The 22,114-nt window shown below is 45.3% G+C and overlaps 3 protein-coding genes across 3 annotated transcripts; 2 read left to right on the top strand and 1 right to left on the bottom strand.

Moving 5' to 3' along the window:
* Positions 1-69: 69 nt before the first annotated feature.
* On the top strand, positions 70-3,630 carry lamtor2 (late endosomal/lysosomal adaptor, MAPK and MTOR activator 2). The gene is made up of 4 exons (XM_033981100.2): positions 70-240; positions 1,281-1,443; positions 2,279-2,368; positions 3,417-3,630. The coding sequence occupies exons 1-4, from the start codon at positions 173-175 to the stop codon at positions 3,471-3,473; spliced, it is 378 nt and encodes a 125-aa protein (XP_033836991.1). The 5' UTR covers positions 70-172; the 3' UTR covers positions 3,474-3,630.
* An 870-nt stretch (positions 3,631-4,500) lies between these two features.
* On the top strand, positions 4,501-11,018 carry rab11al (RAB11a, member RAS oncogene family, like). Its single transcript, XM_033981280.2, has 5 exons — positions 4,501-4,722; positions 5,856-6,051; positions 7,402-7,595; positions 8,554-8,634; positions 10,445-11,018. Exons 1-5 carry the CDS (start codon positions 4,683-4,685, stop codon positions 10,579-10,581), a joined length of 648 nt encoding a protein of 215 aa, XP_033837171.1. The 5' UTR covers positions 4,501-4,682; the 3' UTR covers positions 10,582-11,018.
* A 5,306-nt stretch (positions 11,019-16,324) lies between these two features.
* mex3a (mex-3 RNA binding family member A) lies at positions 16,325-20,505 on the bottom strand. The gene is made up of 2 exons (XM_033981167.2): positions 20,049-20,505; positions 16,325-18,856 (listed from the first exon to the last, which is right to left on the bottom strand). Exons 1-2 carry the CDS (start codon positions 20,440-20,442, stop codon positions 17,730-17,732), a joined length of 1,521 nt encoding a protein of 506 aa, XP_033837058.1. The 5' UTR covers positions 20,443-20,505; the 3' UTR covers positions 16,325-17,729.
* Positions 20,506-22,114: the final 1,609 nt, after the last annotated feature.

Here is a 22,114-nt window from a genome sequence, read left to right as displayed (position 1 = left end):
TTTTCCAAGAGGAAAAACACTGACGTCACCATAGACCACATGATCACAGACCACGCCCTGACCCGGAAGAGGAAGCAAACATTGCCTGTCAGCTGACTGTTCCGCTCTGTAGTCTGTAGTCCGCAGGCTGCAGCTGTTTTCGGAGCAGATCGGTTCTGTTTTTGCGGCAGAAATGTTACGACCGAAGGCTCTGACCCAAGTCCTGAGCCAGGCCAACACCAACGGAGTCCAGAGCACGCTGTGAGTGACTTTACCCGGGGTCAGCGCGCACACAGCGGCCAACACTGCGCCTCACACGGCTGTAGTGTGCGCGTCACTGTGCGGCTAATGCGTTTATCAGCGCAATATCCTATACCTCTGTAGTGTTAGGGCAGTCGATCATAAAATGTTTTGTTTATCTTGTAACATTGTTTAAATTTATGGAAGAAGAGACAGACTAACTGAAAAAGTTAACTTTTAGATAGTATCACAAGTATTTACCACCAGCCTGTAATATTAAATATTATACTGCTAACATCCTAAACACTTGCAACATAAGGAAAATCTACATCTTTTACATGGATTATTTGTTGGTTGAATCAATACCTAAATAGCAATAGTCAGGTTTAAAGCTCCCATAATACACTATTATCTGATCTATGTTATAATGTTGTTTCCTCATCACAAACAGACCTGGAGTTGTGTTTTGTTTCATTTATTTAACACGCAAATTCTGCATATTTAGGCTGAGTCTTTCTCTCAAAAGGAAAACACTCTGTTCCACCCTGTGATGTCATGTGGTAATACAGGAAATGCTCCACTGTGTTTTTAAATTCCATACACCTTCACTAGAATCATTTAGATAATGTCAACCCTGGAATTGCCCATCTCTACTGAACAAAAGCTAAAAATTAGCTGTTAACTTGAAAACTACCGCTTCATGACATCAGAAGGAGGGACAGAGCATTTTGAGATTTGAAGATGTAGACAGACTAATAATAAAGGGTTATTAAACATGTGTGAATGAAATAAAATCTGTTTTTGAGGAGGTGACAGCATTTCAACATGATCTAAAGCTCTCAAGAGCCAATTTTGCGTAATATAGGACCTTTAACTATGTTTCTTTAGGCTATTTCTTATGAAAATGTCATACAGCCTGATCACTGATACTGGAAGGTGTCTTTCTGTCTCTCCCCCATGAAAAGGACATGTTTATGATCCATTATCTGAAATCACCCAGTTACTGACTAATTAGATAACTTTATGCCTAAATCGTATAACATTCTATGTGTTGTTGTCAGTCTTTTGAACAGCGAGGGCTCCCTGTTGGCCTATTCTGGGTATGGGGACACAGACGCCCGAGTGACTGCCGCCATCGCCAGCAACATCTGGGCAGCCTACGACAAGAATGGACACCAAGCCTTCAATGAGGACAAGCTCAAGTTTATCTTGATGGACTGCATGGTGAGGGTCACTGAGCAGGGCTGCAGATTGAAGGGGGGCATGGGGGAGGAAGGAGGGAAATAAACTGAAAGCCATATACCACAGCAAGAAAAACAATTCATTAAAGTGGAACTGAATACTAAATCCACTTTTTTGCTACCAGTTTGTGTATATGGTGTTATAATAATATTATCTACTGTTCCCAGTCATTTTTGACAATTTAGTGTAAACTAGGTACATTTGCAGCTTTTTGCTCAAAATGTGTGCAAGTGTGTGCTAGTTTCAAGTACTACATGACATCACACAGGACTGCCAGGACAGCCAGGTGTTTCTGATTACCAACACCTGGTTGCAGGTGCGGAGTTTGAAGTGTGGATACCTGTTAGACCAATCACACTGTTCCTTATACTTCCAGACGAGGGGCAAATTTTCCTATTGATTACATTGTACTTTACCATGAAATGTCCAAAAGGTAAATTCACAAATGCTTAACTTAATCATTTCTATTTCCGATTAGACCACGGAACTCAGTGTATTACAACAAAATTCTGCATTTTAACAATATCAGTTTTAGCTGCCCCCATCTGTATTAAATATGACTGGCCAATAGAATGTTGTGATGTCATCTGAAATCCAGCGATTTGGTAGTTTGCTGACTCAGTATACTTATTTATATCTATATTTCTATTTTGCATTTTCTATTTTTTTTAAACTGACTTAGAGTAAAAAAGTTGCTTTATGAATATGATTGTCTTCTAACTTTGCTTAGAAGATGATGTATGCTGTCATAGTTTTAGCTGACTGTGCACTCACTCAGTAAATAATTTCTTGGCTGTGTTCTCCTTATCGTCCATAGGAGGGCAGAGTAGCAATCACGCAGGTGGCCAACCTTCTGCTGTGTATGTACGCCAAAGAAACGGTGGGCTTCGGCATGCTCAAGGCCAAGGTACAAACGACCTGCTGTATAGATGTGAAAAATATCTAATTGCAAGCATTGTGAATACACTGCAATTTACGTTTGAATAATTTACAAAAGAATAACATATGAACTGGCAAACTAATACAAGAATCACATTTCAGAACATGTTTGTGCATATCTAAACTACAGGGTTAGGTGTTTTAATGCAGAATAAGACCCCATGGAGAAACAAGCACCAGACACACAGGGACATATTTGTAGAGGTCTAAACTGCAGGGTTATTAGTGCTTATGCAGAGTGAGACAGGAGACTGTTTTTTGTGGAGGAAATTATGGTGCTTCAGAAATTAGCTAATTGTGTCCATTTGATTGCGATTAATTTGGCAGCCCTAGTGTACAGTCTGTAAAGCACTTTGAATTACCTTGTGTACGAATTGTGCTATACAAATAAACTTGCTTTGCCTTGCCTTGCCTTACATGGTGAGCACCTCTCCCTCTTTGGTTGTCCTGCACAGCTATTTTAGTCCCTGTCTCTCTTCCACTTATTTGGAAAATGTCCCGTTTTCTCATTTGTACCACATAGTTTGAAAATAAAAAAGTCCAAATTACATAACAGGTTGCAAAAAAATCAACATTATTCCTCACCTTATGCATTCTGAACATTCTACTTAAATAATAAGTAATTAATAAGTTTATAAGCACTTTTCACAACTCTGAAAGACCAGAGCGGAGCTTTACCATGGTGGTAAAGCTAACAACAATTAGCATGCTATGCACTTCCTGGTTCTTGTACATTAAAACACTTTCTAATGAGATGCAGATAGAACACAGCTGACTTATTTTGACCTCAAGAGCTGCGTATACAATATATCTGAACTGGAGCAAGGTACATTTTGCTCAAATACGTGGAGACAGGACCTTTAATAGTGCCTGGGATCTATTACAACAAAAGAAATTGCATATTTGACTTGCCTCATCTCCCAAATATAATGGCTTATAGAATGCTGCTATGCCATCTGATTGAAACCCAGTGCCGGTAATAATCCTGATTATGCTGATGTTCTGTATTTGTCCAGGCGGAGGCGTTGGTGCAGTACCTGGAGGAGCCCTTAACTCAAGTGGCAGCGTCATGAAACTGACCTCCTTCCTGGAAAGTGACCAATCAGCTGCCAGATGTCTTGTTTGTGGAGGACCCCTGTGTGTGTGTGTGTGTGTGTGTGTCTGTGTGGAGCATGTGTAAATAATAAAGTGTTTTCTATGCTAACAATAAAACGTATGGATTTGATTCACATTTGTGACTGTAGTTCTTATACACTGACTCACAGATGGCATGGTGCTGATTTCAGTTCTAAGGAATAGACTCGATACTCAATACACTTAGACAATAGAATATGATTTTTAACATTAAAAACTTTCTTTTACATTCCCATGTGGCTTCATATCTGTGTAATACCTCGGTGGTCCAGGTAGGTTCCATAGTGGTCCATGGGTGTATACTTGTCTGTGTTTTGTTCTGATACAGGTCAAGGTCATCATAAAGCTATTCAGGAAAGGTTCATTTAAGTCCTGTGAATGTGACTTTTGTAGTATCAAATGAGTGTCAAGTTTAATACTAGTTTTCGTATCATTCAGATCAGAGAGAGTCCTTTTAGATTTAAACCAACTGGATTTCAACTGGCAAAACAACTTTATGTGCAATGTTTTTAGTAATTATGAATAATAATAATATGAATATGAATAAATCAGAACACAGGTAATGTTTATGAAATTTAAAATCAAATTATTGCAAACAGTTCCTTTAAAAACCACATAAATATAGTACAAGAATAAATGTATATGATAAATACAAAAATTTATTATTTTTTTTATAAAATGTTTTGGGCATAATTTAATATTTCCATTTGCATAAACCATAAACAATAATTGAAAATGATCAAATAAAACACACGTTGCCTCATTTCTGCCTAGTCACTGTCAAAAAGAACAGAAACATAGATTGAGGTCGCCATATTTTATTTAATTCGCCATATTAAACGCAGCAGCCACATCACCTGTTTCTTGGCCCCGGTGACGTCACGAGTGGCAGCGTAACCAGCCAATGGGAGCGGCCGCTGGGACAGGTGTCGCTCTGCTATTGACCAGTAGGAACAATGCAGGGGGCGGCTCTAGGATCACGGGCAGGAGACGGAGCGGCTGCGGACGAGCTCGGTGGCTGAGTTTGAGATGTCGGAGAGGGTCTTGTCGCTTTTTTTATAGTTTTTGACGTGTTGTGGACAGCTGTCTTCTACTCCGGAGGTCTTTAGGAAACATTCTAGTGCACTACTGCGGAGCGAGGACGCATTATGACGGGCAGAGAGGAGGAATACGACTACCTGTTCAAGGGTGAGTGCGCTTCCTCTATCCTCTGCGTCAGGAATGGAGGGGCGTGAGACAGGTGCAGGCCCCGGGGACAGGTGTAGGGCCCGGGGACAGGGGCACGGTCCAAACCACAGAAAGAAGATGGACGACTTGTGTTTTTGTTTTTCTGGTGGAACTGACTGGAGGCTGGGTGTTCAAGAAACGCAGAATGTCTCTAATGCTGACTTGAAATTAGGGGCCTACATAAAACACCACAGGGTCAAACCTCAGCTGTCCAGGGACTATCAAGGTCTGAATCACGCTGCAGTGTGATGTTATTGAGGTTATGGGGGTAGAATTATTTAAAATCGCTGTAAAAAAGTAGCCTACTTCCTGTCAGCATTTGGGCCAATACAGCAGGAGGCTTGAGGGCCAACAAAAAATGGACTCCGGGCCATAGTTTAGTCCTGTAATAGATAGAATAATTTAAGTCAAACTGAGTATTCAAACTTCAGCTCTGATATAAAATTGCAAAAGGCATTACAGACCATTATATCTCTTTTTACATGTTGCTGGAAAAGAAAACCTTAGAATATAGTCTGATGAGTTTAAGAAAAAGGACAACAGTGATGACAAGTGCTGTGATTGGTATTCTGTACAATAATTTCAAGAAAAATCAAAATTAAGTTTGCATTGGCACGAATAAAATATGAATATGAAGACTGAAATGAACCGCTACTATGCTAAGAGACATTTCAGAACGTGTTTGTAGAGGTTCAGCAGCTTTTACACAGAATAGGACCCCATAGACACGCAGGGAGGGCGACTGACACGCAGGGAGGGCGACTGACGCGCAGGGAGGGCGACTGACGCGCAGGGAGGGCGACTGACGCGCAGGGATGGCATCTGACACGCAGGGATGGCATCTGACACGCAGGGATGGCATCTGACACGCAGGGATGGCATCTGACACACAGGGACAATTCAGAACATGTTTGTAGAGGTCGAAACTACAGGGTTAGCAGCTTTTTACACAGAATAAGACTCCATAGAGACACAGGGAGGGCATCTGACACACAGCAACGATTAGAAGAGGACATAAAGTAAACAATTACAGACTTTGCGGTCAGCTAATTGTGTTAAAGTGTAGATTTATAATAATATCCCTGTGTGCGCAGTGGTCCTGATCGGAGACTCTGGGGTGGGGAAGAGCAACCTACTGTCCCGATTCACCCGGAATGAATTCAACCTGGAGAGTAAGAGCACCATCGGGGTGGAGTTTGCCACACGCAGCATCCAGGTGGAGGGCAAGACGGTCAAGGCTCAGATCTGGGACACCGCGGGTCAGGAGCGATACCGGGCTATCACCTCAGCGTGAGTAGCACCACATGAACAACGCACAACCAACCCCACAACCACCCTACGAGCACTCCACCAACCCAAAACCAAGCACACAACCACCGCATACACTCCACCAACCCACCACCCCATAATCAAATGCAGAGCCAACCCCACAACCAACCCACCAACCCACAACCAATGCGCAACCGATGTACAACTGCCGCACAATCACCCTACAATCGCTCCACCAACCCACCAATCTACAACCAAGTGCACAACCAACCCACCAGCCCATAACCAGCGCACAGCCGACCCCACAGTCACTCCACCAACCCACGACGGACTTACAGGCAACCCCACAACCGACCCACCACCCCATAATCGACGCACAACCAACCTACAACCAATGCACAACCACTGAACAATCACTCTCTCAACCCACATCGACACACAACCACCCCACAATCACTCCACCACCCCACGACTGACATACAACCAACCCACCACGCAATAACTGATGCACAACCACCCCACAACTGACATACAACCAACCCACCACGCCATAACTGATGCACAACCAACCCACAATCACTCCACTTCATAACCGCTAACCCACAACAACCTCCCCACAATCACCTCACAACCAAACCATCCCACAACCAACCCATATCCACCCGGTAACCTCCTCCTCACAATCACTTCACCTTCTCACAACCACCCCACAGTCACTCCACCACCCCACAACCACCTCCCCACAATGACTACGCCTCCCCACATCCAACCAACAACCAACCTAGACCAACCCCAAAATCTCTCCACCAACCCACAACCAACCAATAACCAACCCAACACCACCTGGCCACAACCAAGAAACCCACAACCAACCCTTAACCACAACCAACCCTTAACCACATCACAACAACAAAAAAACTCTCAAAGGTTTTTAGAAAATAGGTGTGGGAATTGTATTGAAGGGTTGGCATGTTAATTGCATCTATAGAGTATTTTATAATTACTATAACATATTTATTCATCAGAAACTACAGTAACTTGAAGTAGGTTGGAAAAGGATCTTGAGGTCACCAACATATCCAGTTGACCCAGGTTAAAGTGGGAGTAGCTGCTAAACTGGGCAGTACCTGGAGGAGGAGGGGAGTGAGCGGGGCGTTAGAGTCTGGAAGTATGAGTAACAGTCTGATTGGTTTAACAGGTATCCACACTTCAGACTCCGCCCTCACAGCCTGGTGTTTGTAATCAGAAAGACCTGGGTATAATCAGGGAAGTCTTATGTGTAGTGGCCACTGGGGGCAGCACACACCAAATTGTTTTTACTTCTCTCCCAGTAGCCTATAAAAAGTGTGCTTTGCTGCTGTGTGGTTGCAGTTACTACCGCGGGGCAGTGGGGGCGCTCTTGGTCTATGACATCGCCAAACACCTGACGTATGAGAATGCTGAGCGCTGGCTGAAGGAGCTGCAGGACCACGCCGACTCCAACATCGTCATCATGCTAGTGGGCAACAAGAGCGACCTGCGCCACCTACGGGCCGTACCCACCGACCAGGCCAAGGCCTTTTCAGGTAATCCCACTGCAGACACACACCGTCACACACCCTCACCCTCACAGACGCGCACCCTCACAGACACGCGCCCTCACACACACACGCACCCTCACACACACGCTGATACTAAGTAATGTTGTCACAATATCAAACTTTCAAACTCGGTTTCAGTGTTTGGCAAAAGGCCTGATACTCGATAACAAAATGTAATATTACCACATGGTCCGACATGATCTTAGCTCTGATTTAGATCAAGACTCTATCTAGGAAAGACTTTGCTTCTGTTTATGTGGGTCAGTACTTGTTCAAATGAATAGCTGGTTTGGATAAGAGTTTTAATATTGATTAATACTTCTCCCATCCTTAATACTTGATATTGTTTTGTTGTTTCATCAGTTCTACAGAAATGTAAAAATATATCATGCAGTATATACTAAATGTATTATAGAGTATTTGTATGTACATGTTTTTTCTTAAATATTTCAAAAAATATTACCCATCAGGCTGTAGCTCTTACATCGTTAACGTTTCAGTTGTAAAGATTTGAGTTATTTGGATGATTTAAGATTACAACTGAGTGAACAATCAGCAGTGTGAATAATGTTTCATAAATGGATCATAAATAATTCATAATCATAATAGTTATCAAGTAAAATATCCCACAAAAAAAAGGTTGGTATAAATATTTCATTTTAGATTTATATTTGGAATCAGAATTGGTATGTTGAATCCAGCCTTGGAGTCGATTGAAAAGTGAAAAGCCTAGTGTTTCACATCAATAGTTCATTCAAGGCGACTGGACCAGCCGCTGCACATCCCTCAGGCTTCAGTCATAATGGTAGAGCCCTAGAATGACCTATTTTTATTTTCAATTTTTTTCTTTTCCAATACCCTGTGTGTGTGTTGTATGGAAGTATTCATTTAGTGTGGTTGTAAATTTGATAACAGTATGATTTTTTGTTTGTTTTCTTTCCAGAGAAGAATGGCTTGTCGTTCCTGGAGACGTCTGCTCTAGACTCGTCCAACGTGGAGCTGGCTTTTCAGACTGTCCTCACAGGTACCCCTCCTAGAGTGTGAACTGCTCCTACAAATGGTCAGCAGAGGGAGGTAGAACATGGAAAATGAGCTGCAGGAAATGATCTGTGGAGCTTTTCTTCTCATTAAACAGACCACATTAGTTGAAATCATTTGAGGAGAAGTACAGTATGTGGTACTAAAACACGTGCTCAGAAAAAAAAGTATGTGTTAAGCTACTTCCAATTCCAACTGTGTTTTCACAACACAAAAATTTCAACAAAAATGTTCAACTTTGATACTAAGAAACAGGCTCAATACCCAATACAACACTTTGATACCAAATTAATCATAATAAACACAAATGGTTAGACCATAGAATGTAATTTTTAATACAATATTATTAGTTTCTACAACATATGTGATCTTATAAAAGTTCTGTTCTAGATCCATACAGAACTACTCAGGAAAGTCCCTATTTATCCTAATAATGGATTGTTTACTCTTGATACTTTGACGGCTGTAGAGTGCTCTGATCTGAAGGTCGGAGGTTTGAATCCCACAACCAAGATAAAAAAAACACTCTTGGTAGAGCAGTTTTACCTGGTCCACAGGTTGTTGGTGCAGTTCCAGCTCCCACAGATGAATACTGCCATTGCGTCCTTGGGCAAGTCACTTACCCCTCCTCACCCCCAGTGTCTGAGTACATTGGTGTACGAGTGTGTCGTGTGTGTGTGGGGGTGTGTGTGTCTGTGTGTGTGAATGGGTGAGTGGTTCCTAGTCACAAAGAGCTTTAAGTGCTTTGAAGGTAGAAATGGGGCCATTCACCATTTTTACCACTGCGCTCAAATCAAAGTCAAGGTCAAGCTTTATTTATACAGCCCATTTAAAAACCGACAGTACTGCCCCAAAGAGCTTAACAATATACATAAAACAAAATATAAGAATATGAGTAAAACACAATAAAACAAGGTTAAGCACACAGATAAAACTATAGAACATTTACCTGAATTAAAAGCCAGTGTAAAAGGTGTGTTTTGAGCAACTCTCCAGGGAAGTAGCAGCTCTGATGTGTAATGGGGGAGTGTTCCCCAGTTTAGGGCCCGCTACTACAAAGGGTCTGTCTCCTCTACTCCCGAGTCTGGCCCTTGTGCAGTTAGAAGCAGATGGTCCGATGACCTGAGTGTTCTGCCTGGAGTGTGCACAGTAAGAAATCCACATTTCACATTCAAGAATCACATGAGCATTTGGCCTTGAGACTGGCTTTGGTATTGATTAGTATCAGAGTTTGTTTTTTTTTTAAATAACTCTACACTTCATAATGAGGGTAGTAGTCATAGTGCTGTATATCTCACTCTCTCCTGTGAATCTGTCCTATATGTCTCCCTCCTCACTATCCTGTGTCTCTGTCCTGTATATCTCACTCTTCACTCTCTTCTTTGTCTCTGTCCTGTATGTCTCACTCTTTACTCTCGTCTTTGTCTTGTATGTCTCACTTCTCATCCTCTCCTGTGTCTCTGTCCTGTATGTCTCACTCCTCACTCTCTCCTGTGTCTCTGTCCTGTGTCTCACTCCTCACTCTCTCCTGTGCCTCTGTCCTGTATGTCTCACTCTTCACTCTCTTCTTTGTCTCTGTCCTGTATGTCTCACTCTTTACTCTCATCTTTGTCTTGTATGTCTCACTTCTCATCCTCTCCTGTGTCTCTGTCCTGTATGTCTCACTCTTCACTCTCTTTGTCTCTGTCCTGTATGTCTCACTCTTTACTCTCGTCTTTGTCTTGTATGTCTCACTTCTCATCCTCTCCTGTGTCTCTGTCCTGTATGTCTCACTCCTCACGCACTTGTCCCTGCAGCAATCTTCCGCATCGTGTCCCAGAGGCAGATGTCCGGACGCAACGACTCAGACTTTGCGCCAACCTCCAATGTGGTGCCCATCTCCGTCGAGCCCACCCAGAGCGCGAGCAAGAGCTCCTGCTGCCAGCAACACTGACCTCTGACCGCTAGCACCACCGACAACAAGCACCACCGACAACAAGCTCCACCGACAACAAGCTCCACCGACAACAAGCTCCACCGACAACAAGCTCCACCGACAACAAGCTCCACCGACAACAAGCACCGCCGACAACAAGCACCGCCGACAACAAGCTCCACCGACAACAAGCTCCACCGACAACAAGCTCCACCGACAACAAGCTCCACCGACAACAAGCTCCACCGACAACAAGCTCCACCGACAACAAGCTCCACCGACAACAAGCTCCACCAGCAACCAGCTCCATCCGCAAGCAGTTCCACCGACAAACAGTCTCACTGACCACATAGAGTGCAGGCAAGAGCTCCTGCTGCCAGCAACACTGACCGCCAACCCCATGACAACCAGCCCCACAACAACCTTCCCCAAGAATAACCACCCCAATTGACCACCCACAGCAGGAGCTCCTGCTGCCAGCTCCAGTGACCGCTGCCCCTGGGGAAATGGAGACATGTGGCAATATGTTTACACAATCTTTTAACAAATTATTATATATTCGAGATAAATGTATTTGGTCATTATACCAAAAGTGAAAAGTTCACTATAAATTAACATAAATTTGCCGTCCTTGCTCTGAATTAAAAAAAAAAAGGTTGGAGAAGGAGGACATGGGGCAGAGTGGTGGGACTGGACTGGAGTAGGAACTTGGTGACGAGACAGACACAGTGGTGGAGCATGGGGAAAGTTAGAGGACAGGACTGAGGACAAAGGGACTATAGGGCGGGACGGGGGTGATGGGACATAGGTGCAGAGACAGTGGTGGGACAGGAGCAGGGACCGTGGAGCTACATGGGTAAAGTTACAGGACAGAATTTCGACACGGGACCGGGGACAAAAAGAGATGAGACAAAGACATTGATGGGACCGGGGTTATGCTACAGGACAGGGGTGGCGGGACAAGAGCAGGGACAGGACTGGGGACAGAGGGAATGCTACAGGGACAGTGATCAGATATATATAGCGCACAATAATATAAATGAAGGTTGTGGTTTTGTATGCGCGTGTGTTTTGACTTATGTTATCTAATAAATCTGGTATTTCTAGGTTCTGTGTTTTTGTGATTTTCCATCTGTAGTCCTTTGCCAGATGTACAGACGGCACGCCAGAAAAAGGGATCACAATAAGATAAAACAACCAAACATTTCATAGAGTTAAATACTGGTAAATTTGCACAGCAGCAGCAGCAGCAAAACAGGCAGCCCAGACAGACACACATGTCAAAGTCCAGACAGAGACTGAAACGCAGACAGTGGCAGAAGCAAAGTTTAAGAGACAGTGTGAGCAGTGAAACATACAGGAAACATTAGTAATAACACATAGGACAACATCTGCATTATTTACAGTTTGAAGGCATTTAAAAAAGAGCAGAACAAAGACGTACGTGCTGCCATCTTTGTTAACAAGATGGCAGCGATGGGGATTTATGTGTTGGCAGGTTTGATCGCCTAATAACCAATTGTTTAGGTGGGTGTGGAATAAGTATGAGGGGATTTCCCTGAGGATAACTGGGATGAGGTTCAGTTCCTTTATAAGCTCTGATGGAGAATGTGTAAAGCTCGTCTTTCTGAGAGGAACCTCTTCTATGTGATCCTCTCTTGACCCATCTTGTGTTGAGGGGGAGGGGCCAGGCCATGGAAGATTTATAAATCAGGCGAGCTTTATTGAACAAAATACAACCTTTTTAACTGGGACAGTGATGAAAATGCTGTGGTTTCTTGTCCGAAACTTGTTTATACGGAGACTGCAGTTTGGATGATTCAGTGGACATGGATTTTCTGATGAACCTGATTTTCTAATAAATTAAACTTGACCCCTATATGAACAGTTTGTGATCTGTGGGAGAGAAAAGATTGTATCCATTTTTGGGCTGAAGCAGAAAAATATAAACGGGAGAGTTTGGACAATGGGATTCTGTGATTGACTGTCAAATGCCTTTCGGAGGTGGAACAAGATGGCACCAGCAACACTGTTATTATCAAGCAAAGATTTGATTTTTTCAGCGGAGAAACATTTAGCAGTGTCGTTTGAATAGTTTACTCTGAATCCAAACTGTAGCATAGGAGAGATAAAGTGTGATTGTGTATCTGAACAGGTCAGAGCCCACCTCGTTTCCCCAGGACCTTTGACGTGACAGACAAAATGCAGATGGGTCCGTAGTTTGACATTCACTGTGGATCTCCTGATTTAAAGATTGGAAATACAATCGCTACTTTCCATGTGTTTGGGACCTCTCCCTGACATATGGACTTATTTACAATGTTTGAGATAAGCTCATTAATAAATCCTCACTCTTTAAGCATGTCTGTCCATCCCAAACACGTCCTTTTCTCTGGACTGTTCAAATGATCACAAAGAATATTGAAATCTGTTAAATTTGTATGTCATGTACATCATTTATAACTAAACTGTCCAAAAGGTGCAACAATGTTCCAAATAAGTAAGATATTGATTTTGCTATTCTTTCACTTTGTTGATACTTGAAACTACTTAAAGTAATTTACATAGATGTTCTGACAAATTTATATGGAAAAATACGACCATTTATTATTGTTTATATTTTTTCTCTAAAAATATTTGACTATTTACACATATTTGAATGAGACTTGGTCAGTAGACAGAGGGCTACTTCACGATTAAAATGAGCTGTGCTGATCGTGGATGATTTCAAAGTATGCCATTTCAATTAAGTTATTATTTTAGGGATTCTTCTGCTGCAACTTCTCTGCTCACCAGATTTGAACAAATGTAGTGCCATTTTCCTACCTGGAGCAGTAGAACAACAGCGTCATCTGCAGTGTGACTTCAGAACTGTGTCCCAGGTGTGAGAGCTGCAGTGGTTGGAAATGGCAGACTTGAGCTGTTGTTGTTCCACTTCAAGACCTTTTCAAGAGGGAAAACCATCTCATGGACTGGAACAACACTGAGGTCATAGGCACAGACACCAACAAGTACCATCGTTGGATCGTGGAGATCATCCAGATCCGGAAACAAGCCCATCAGACTGTAAACCGGGATGAGGGAGCATACCAACTTTCTCACACCTGAAGAAGTTGGACTGCAAATGTCCTACTGCTCCAAGTGCGAAGACGGTGCCAAAATCTAAATTAAATCAAGGTTTGACACAAAAAAATCCCATCGGACTTTAAAGAAGACATATTGGGCTTGTGTCTGCTATATAGTTACAATCTATGGCACCCATGAATCATAATGTTACAATTTAGACATTTTAAATCACAATATTGCTCTAAAATGATGTAAGAAAAGAAACGATGCTGCCAAATCCTACGTGCATTGCTGATAAAGAAGTAAGTACAGAGCAGTGGGCGTGTACAAACGGCACTGAAAACAGACTGGAGCAATGACGTCTTGAATACAAAATAAAAAAGATTACTCAAACATGCACAAATGACTCCAAATACAACCTGAGAGAGTAAATGAAAAGGGAAAACAACTTTAACATGTTTTTTGCAGAATGAATCCGCTTTAAGAATCTCTAAAACATGAAGACTGACTGGACCTAGTCAGACTAAAATTTAATTAACAGTATGGAGTTGTGTCAATCCTCCCAACCCATGATTTGGGCGTGGTGTAAAACATTCAGAACAACCTGTTAAATAAGCCAGACTATTGTTAGTGGACAAACAACAGACTAGCATGGCTGGAGTGCTGTGTTCTGTTTTATTAGAAACACGTACAGTACACTTTCAAAATAAAAGCAGAACTAACATGGATCAGATACAACAATATTCAAAGTCCCTTATGTCGTTCACAGAAAAGTACAGAAAAGTCCATCTGGATAAATCACATTTTCAAGGACGTTACACCCGACTCTCTCCAGCCAAAGATTAGGCACCAAGAGCCCTCCTCGCCGAACAACCAGCCCATGGAGCTACAAACTACTACCAATATGGAGACAACCGGACCCAGCCAACCGCTCTGGAACCATCCACACCCGAAACCCAGAGGCGCATTCTGACAATGTTAGTTTGAAATGTTCAGACCGTTTTAAGTGTTTTTGTGTAAGGTGCACTATGTAACATTTCTGGTGCTTGTCTCTATGAAGATTTAGCAATAATAATAATACTTCAGACTTGTATAGAGCTTTTTAGACACTGAAAGATGCTTTACAAACAATAAGAAAACAGTATTGCTTATCGCTTTGCCTGTAGTGTTCCACAATATGGCATTAAGCTTAAAGTGGATCTAAACACTGTATATGGGGTGATCTACTGTTCCTTGTGCTTTTTTCACAGTGTTAGTGCAAACTAGGTAAATTTGCAGCTTTGCGTTAAAAAAAACAGACATTTCAAGTACTATGTGACATCACGCAGGTGTTTCTGATTACAAAAACCTGGCTGCAGGGGTGGAGTTTTAAGTGTATCCAGACTATCTTTACTGTGATAATGAGCCAATAGCAAGCAAGCTAGCATCATCTCAGTGAATAATTAGGATGAAGGTAAGTGAGGAATAATTTTGGACCACTACAAACCATTTAAAATGAACTAGTTCTGTTTTATGTTTTGACAGTAAAAATCTGGTACAATGCTGTAAATACCATACTGTGGAACATTCCAGGCAAAGCTAGAACATCTCCATCGTGAAGTTTTTGATCCATGTAGGGCATTTACAGTGTGAAATGACTGCCCTAAAACTTCTGATTAACAGCATAACTTTTTTTTTTTTTTTTTTTTGTACTTTCTATATTTGTAACGTGAAAAAAAAACAAAAAAACAAAACATCACCAAGATTGTTACATGATTATTGTATTTTTGCCTAATTTTACACGCCTCATTCCCTTGAAGTATCATGTGGTTTGTGGTTCCAAAGCGGTTTCTGTCTGAGGGGGCGGGGAGCACAGGCCCCGCCCTAGTGACCTACACACATGCACACTACAGAATGGCCACGCCCCCCAACCCTCAGCCAATTGGAGTGAGGGCGCGAGGCGTGGACCAGAAAATACAGTTATGAAATGTTTGAAGTGACCATTTGGAACCAGGGCCCCAGGTGTGTCTGCAGGAGGGGGCTGAGGGGGGCTTGGGCACCATCAGCACGACCGATGCCGATGAGAAAGATAAAAAATGAGGCACAAAAATCGATGCTCTGACAAAAAATACCAAAATTCTAAAAATAGATTTTCTGCGATATTCCCTCGTTTGCACAGCTGAATGAAAGCCTCTAGCATATGATTTTAACTCTTTTCTAAATAAAAAATGTCATTATCTTGGTACTTCATAGAAACTGATTTGCTCCTTATTAGAAATATATTAACTCGTCATTTCAATTAAAAAACAAATATCATAAATATGTTGCTAAATTTTGTACTTCTCATAAATAATATCCAGATACTATTTCCTGCTTTTATCAAACAATAAGCCATGTTAGCAAAATAGCTCTGACAGTACTACACTTTGTTCGTTGTGACTAAGTGTTGGTGGAAGAACGCAGGGACTCGGGCGGCTTACTGTGCACTGGCGCTTACATTCAGCTCATTGTCTGGGGTCAGATTGCTTCAGTGCGTCAGGACTCACTCATTCCAAAGGCAGATACTGGAACTAACACACAACCCTCCGACCCCTCAGCTTTACTAGAACAAGAACTCGTAGCATATAAGTATATGATATAGTCTAATATCGACCCCCTCCCTCTCTCCTGACTCCTTACCCCCCCACACCCATCGACCCCTCCCATTCGCCCTCTATTCTGACTCCTCCCTCTCGCCTGACTCCTCCTCTTCTTCTTTTTGCTCCTCCCGCTCCTCTTGTATCCCCTCCCCCCCGTTACCTTACAGTATTGAAGTATGTCTTAAATGTAGTAAATGCGCATAGAGCAGACGGCGGAGGCTTTTGACCAGTATAAAGTTGTACACTGGTTTAGTGATCAGCCAAGAACTCTGCTGCTAATGCTAACGGTGGAGTGTTATGGTTTTAAGCTAAGTGCTAAGCATATTGCTTGTGTCCACATTTACAGGGGGCTTGTCACTAACTATGTCTTTATATGGATATAGTAGATTATGTGTCATTTTGTCAAAGATTCGGAGGGATTAGACATGTTTCTGTATAAAATACACTAGCTCCTGACATAAGGCAGGAGATCCTCATGTGCATCTCACCGCGGACCACACTCCGCTAGAGTCCGTTTGGTTTCAGACTAATGGGAATAAGGTGCTTCACTTTCGACTCTGGAAAAATAAACATTGATTTAGTCAGTCTTTCCAATTTCTGCTGTTCAGACTGTTCCATTCACATTCTTTAGTTTATCAAAAGGATATCTCAGGGCAACACTTGAGAAGGCCAAAGATGCTACCTTGAATGCCAGTACTCTGGCACCATTCAACAAACACTATGGCAGGAAAGAAAAGTACGTAAGTACATTGGCTGCACTTGGATACGTGCAAATTTTACTGGAGCAGATCAAGGGGCACAGCTGAGACACAGGCAACACCACCTAACCCCTAACATCCAGGACATGCACTCTCAGCTCCTCACTGTCCACTACTGATGCCCCAGGCATCACTCCAGGGACCCGAGGTGTGGCTGTCCTGTGTCTCACATGTGCACTGACTCGGTCTGAGCACACACGGATGAAGTGTGCTGAAGTGCTTTCAGAGCTGTGTAGTACCACACTGCTGCCACCAGGGGGAGCAGTCTCTCTGGACCATTCTACAGAGGACTGCTCTGCCACCACGTTAAGCTGTCCCAGCCCAGCACACAGATCCTTTACCTGTTCTCCACAGTCCCTTTAGAGCCTTCAGAGTAAGGTGCTAGAAGATCCTCATCTCTCCTGTGGGCTGTGACTGACCACGTGTCTCTGCTTCTGCCTACAAAATACTTCATCGATAAAAAACAAAACCATAAAAACAAAAACAATAAAAGCTATGCTTATTAGAAAAGAAAACGTCTTATAAAATATATAGTATATACTGTTTAAGAAAAACAACGTTCTGTGGGTTTGTAAAACAAAGCGTGCCTTCGAAATCAGACACCATTTTGTAAACAAAAAACCTTTATATACTGTACTAATAAAATATGAATAATAATAATAATAATAACAATAATAATAATAATAATAATAATAAGGTTGGGGTAAATAAAGAGGGGAGACTGTTAGGAGAATATCCGGATGGCCTGGGTCACCGTGCTGTGGCACACCGGGCATTCGGGCTGCTTGAGCTCACAGATGCGGATGGCACACTCCATACAGAACAGGTTATGACCACATGGCACCAGGGCAGCCGTCACTTTGCTCTCGAAGCAGGTCATGCAGTCCCGCATGGAGGCCGGAGGTGAGTCGGGCAGTGGCAGGCGCCCGGGGAAGCCCTCCCCTCCTGAGGGCTCACTGAGAGCGCGGCGCCCGGGGAAACCCTCTCCTCCAGAGGGCTCACTGTGTGCGCGGCGGGCCTGGGCGTGTGTGGAGCCTGGGGGGGCCATGCCCGTGCTCTCAGGCAGGCTGGGGGACATTCTGGTGAGGGGCAGGGGCAGCCCTGCAAAGCTCTTTGAGCGCTGCTGCGTGTAGAAGGCCACCTGTTTGTAGTCCGAGTCCCAACCTGAGCCATCCGGCTCAAAGTAGGAGCAGGATTTGTCCCCGGAGCTGGAGAAGCTGTTCTTCTGGAACACGGCGTCCCCCCCTCCACCCACCACACCCTCTGGGAAGTTCTGCCGGTAGCTGGTAAGGGGCTTGCGTTGTGAGCCCTGGACCCCCCAGACTTGCTGCAGGCGGCTCTCCAGACCTCCACCGCTGCTGGCCGGACTGCCCCCGGAGGAGCCCAGGCAGTCGTTCTCATTGTTGTGATCGTGCAAGCCACCTGTTCTAAAGGCAATGTGAGCTTCGATCTCCTCACGGGCACGCTCAGCGTTGCTAGGCGACCCGGTGATCTCAAACACGGGGTCCCTGTCGCGGCTGGGAGTAACGATGTAGGTGCAGGTCTGCTGCTGGATGCGTTTGATAGTAGAGCCTTTGGGGCCCACCACCAGCCCCACCACCCGGTAGGGCACACGCACCTGGATGGTGGTCTGGCCGGGCAGAGGGGTGGGCGGGGAGCCACTGAAGCTCAGGCCCAGCTTGTTGCGGGAGGCGCGCAGCATGGAGAAGTGCTCCGCAGCAGAGATGATCTCACGACGGGCCAGAGCCACGTCCTCCTTCCGCCCCGTGATCAGGAACACCGGCTCCTCCCCGCGCACTGGGGTCTTTATGTACGTGTTGGTCTTGGCCCGCAGCGCTTTGATCTTGCAGCCTGCACACACACACACACACATATAAGGACAGATCAACACAAGAAATGTGTACTGAATGAAACAACAGGCTCAAGTCTAGTACAGGAGAGAACATGTGGGGCGAGCGGGTGGGCGTGGCTGGAGTAGTGTGGGTTACTCATAGTGCTACAGACACCAGCACCTCAGGGTGAGCCATACAAACAACAGCCATATATTAGACCTATGCATTTAAGTAGGTTAAACTTCACCTTTCTGACACAGTACTGACTGGGACTTAACACAAATGTCTCAGGATGTGCAGCAGAGCTATGGGCAAAGGCAGCTCAGGGTGGAGCCCGGAGGAAAGCTGGAGATGCTGAGGAGGAGAGGATGTGGAGGAGAGGATGTGGAGCAAAGGATGAGGAGGAAAGGATGAGGAGAGACGGTTGAGGGGAGGCAGTATTCCAGGATGCAGCATGTGAGGAGCCGAGCGCAGGGGTGGGTGTGTGCGGCCAAACAACAACATGCTCCCTTACACTCGCAGCCCTGCTCGCTGATCACTGCACTGCTCTTGGGAAGGGGGTGTGGGTACTCCGGACTCGCAGGACACAAGAGCAGTGGACACAGACGTATACACGGACTAGAGTAGACTCACACAGCTCCACGTGCTACGCTACAAACGCCAGGCTTTGTGTCTGTCCTGACGCGCCCCTCCCTATGCCACCTCTCCTCACCTCAGCGAGCCCATGTCCGCTTACAGCACTAACCACATTACTGTAACCCCCAGCCCATCAGAGGGGCTCCAGCCTCCGTCTGCGGCGTCCCAACTACTTTACACCGAGACAGGGAACAAAGAACCACGCTGCTCTTTGTCCGGGAGCGCAGCTGCCAGAGGAGACAAACCCACCGCGCACACGCCTCCCCGGGCACACATCTCAGGACACCCTGTTCACTCGGGCTCTCCCAGGCTCTCCCCGGGCACCCAGGGCTTGTGTTGGCCGGACTGTGGTGCCCGATGTCTGGCGCGCTCAGACGACAAAGGAAAGGGGTGCTGTGTCTGCGCGTGCATCAATGGCGTGTCTGTGGAGGCTCCTCGCGCGACTGGAGTCCGCTCAAAACACAAAGAAACAGCGGGAAAGTGGTGCCCGCGTGCTAAGCCCCACACCTCTGTGAGCCGGAGGAACCGGAGGGTCCGGGAGCCCCTCGGTCTCGCACAGGTGTGGAGCGCATTACCTTGTCTGCCCACGATCTCCGCCACATGCTCGGAGCTGGGCACCGGGACGCACTCTGTGATGTTGCAGCCTCGTGCTTTGGTCTCGGAGTTAGGCTCGTACAGGGCGCACAGCTTGTTCTTGGCGGACAGAGGAGAGTCTCCGCCGGCCTTGTGCTGGTTGTTGTTGTTGTTGTTGCTCCGGTCCTGGACTCCTGGGGGGACAGTGCTGTCCTCGCCTTCTCCCAGACCCAACAGAGACAACTGGCCCAACGCGACCCTGAGGGCGCGGGAGTCCTCCTCATCTTCGTCGGGCGCCACCAGCAGCCCCTCGCTCCCGAAGGCAGAGCCGGGCAAATCCCCGGCGTAGCCCCCATTTTTCTCCATGATCCCTGCTAGAAGCAGCAGGCTCGGCATGGCTAACAAAGAGTACAAGACAAAGACAGCAGAGACTGAGCTCAGCCTTGCGCCACCGCCTCCTCCCTCTTCTCACAACACTCCTAACTCCGCCCCTGCCAGCCCCCTCCTCGCAGACTGAGGGCGGCAGACTGAGGGCGGGCCAGTGCTGCTCCCAGTCTACCTCAGAGCCCAACGAGCAGCCCGACACCCCGGCGCACCGTGTCCTGAGCCCGGGGCACAGGGGGATCGGAGCGCGGCGCTGACTCGCTGCGCGCCCGCATCGACGCTGAGCGGAGCGTCGCTGCAGTGGGAGCACATGGTGTTGTTCATCAATACCAACATGGCCACGGTCCTGACCGCGTGGACGGCAGCTGGTGCATGCGCTTTACCAGTAGGACACGGCACGTGTTACCAGGTGCGGCCGCTCTGCCGCTTACCGCCATGTTTGAGCGGCAGAGCACGCGGCATGCTTCTGTAAGCCCCATAGTGAACAAAGACTGTCTGCTGCCGCGCACTGACAAGAGCCAAACCACGCCCCGCGGCAACGCGGCAACAAAGAGCAGCAGCACCGCGGCACAGACGCGCTCTCGCGCGCGCCTACACTATGCGCACAATACAAACAATAGCCTACTATCTAAACCGAGTGAACTACACAGACACACAAATCATAACCTAAAACTCATCAGCGAGGCCCTCATAGACCCATAAACTAGGGCTCTATACTGGGGCCTTCACACAGACTTTTAATCTAGGAGCCAGGACCCACGGGTCCCCAAAGACTCTCTTGGGTTCGTAAACAGCTCCAAATTAGATTGCTTGAATTCTAATAAAGGGGTGGCATGTTCACTGCAGTAAATGGAGTATAGCCTCATGATAACTGTCACATCTCTAGTAACCATAAGCATAGTTCTTTTCCTTACATGACCCCTGGGTAGGATCGATTTTAGGGTCGCCAGTCTATGCGACGATATGAGCATAGCCTGTTCTTCTGGAGATATCTCAGCCAGGACAATAAAGAAAACACCAACTACACTTTTCTTATCAGTCCTTTGAGATTGGTAAAATGCAGAGTGACAACCTTAAACTATACACCTACAGTCTATGGAAGAAGTGCAGAGCAGCCGAAAACTACACAGGTAAAACTAATGTTACCAATTTGGAAAAAATACTACTCAGGTAAGAGTAACTTAAAGAGTAATTGTCAAGAGGTAACATCAGGTTTATAATTTGAAGTGAATGTAATTGTGTAAAACCTTAAATAGTGCACAAAATCTGGTATTTTCCTCCTAAATGAGACAAACTAAATCATATGTGAAGGACCAGCAAGAAACACAAATGTTCAAAATCATGTCATATTGTCAGCATAAAGTTTTTGTCACTTGTAGACTTACTCACAGTGGGAAGAGAAACCACAACTTTTTAATTTTACGCACTACCCCCTCTGTTTTATGGCGACAGCGTCCAGTGTTCACCCACATCTCATCCTCTCGAGTGGAACCATAAGAGCTGTGGCCGGTAGGGGGCAGTACGTCCACATTTTAGGAAGAGAATCACATCACAGCGCAGTGCACATGTGTGGGGGTCAAAGGTCAGCCTCTGCAGCTCCTCACAGATGCCCCTTACAAGAAACTGTTCACACGGACTTGCGCACTGGAGGATTCTGTGCACATCTGCGCTCCAACCCGATGAG

The sequence above is a fragment of the Periophthalmus magnuspinnatus genome, chromosome 16, assembly GCF_009829125.3.
Source record: "Periophthalmus magnuspinnatus isolate fPerMag1 chromosome 16, fPerMag1.2.pri, whole genome shotgun sequence".
NCBI classification, from domain to species: Eukaryota; Metazoa; Chordata; class Actinopteri; order Gobiiformes; family Gobiidae; genus Periophthalmus; species Periophthalmus magnuspinnatus.
The sequence above is the reverse complement of the archived record's forward strand: the minus strand, read 5'-3'. Positions and strand labels throughout refer to the sequence as shown.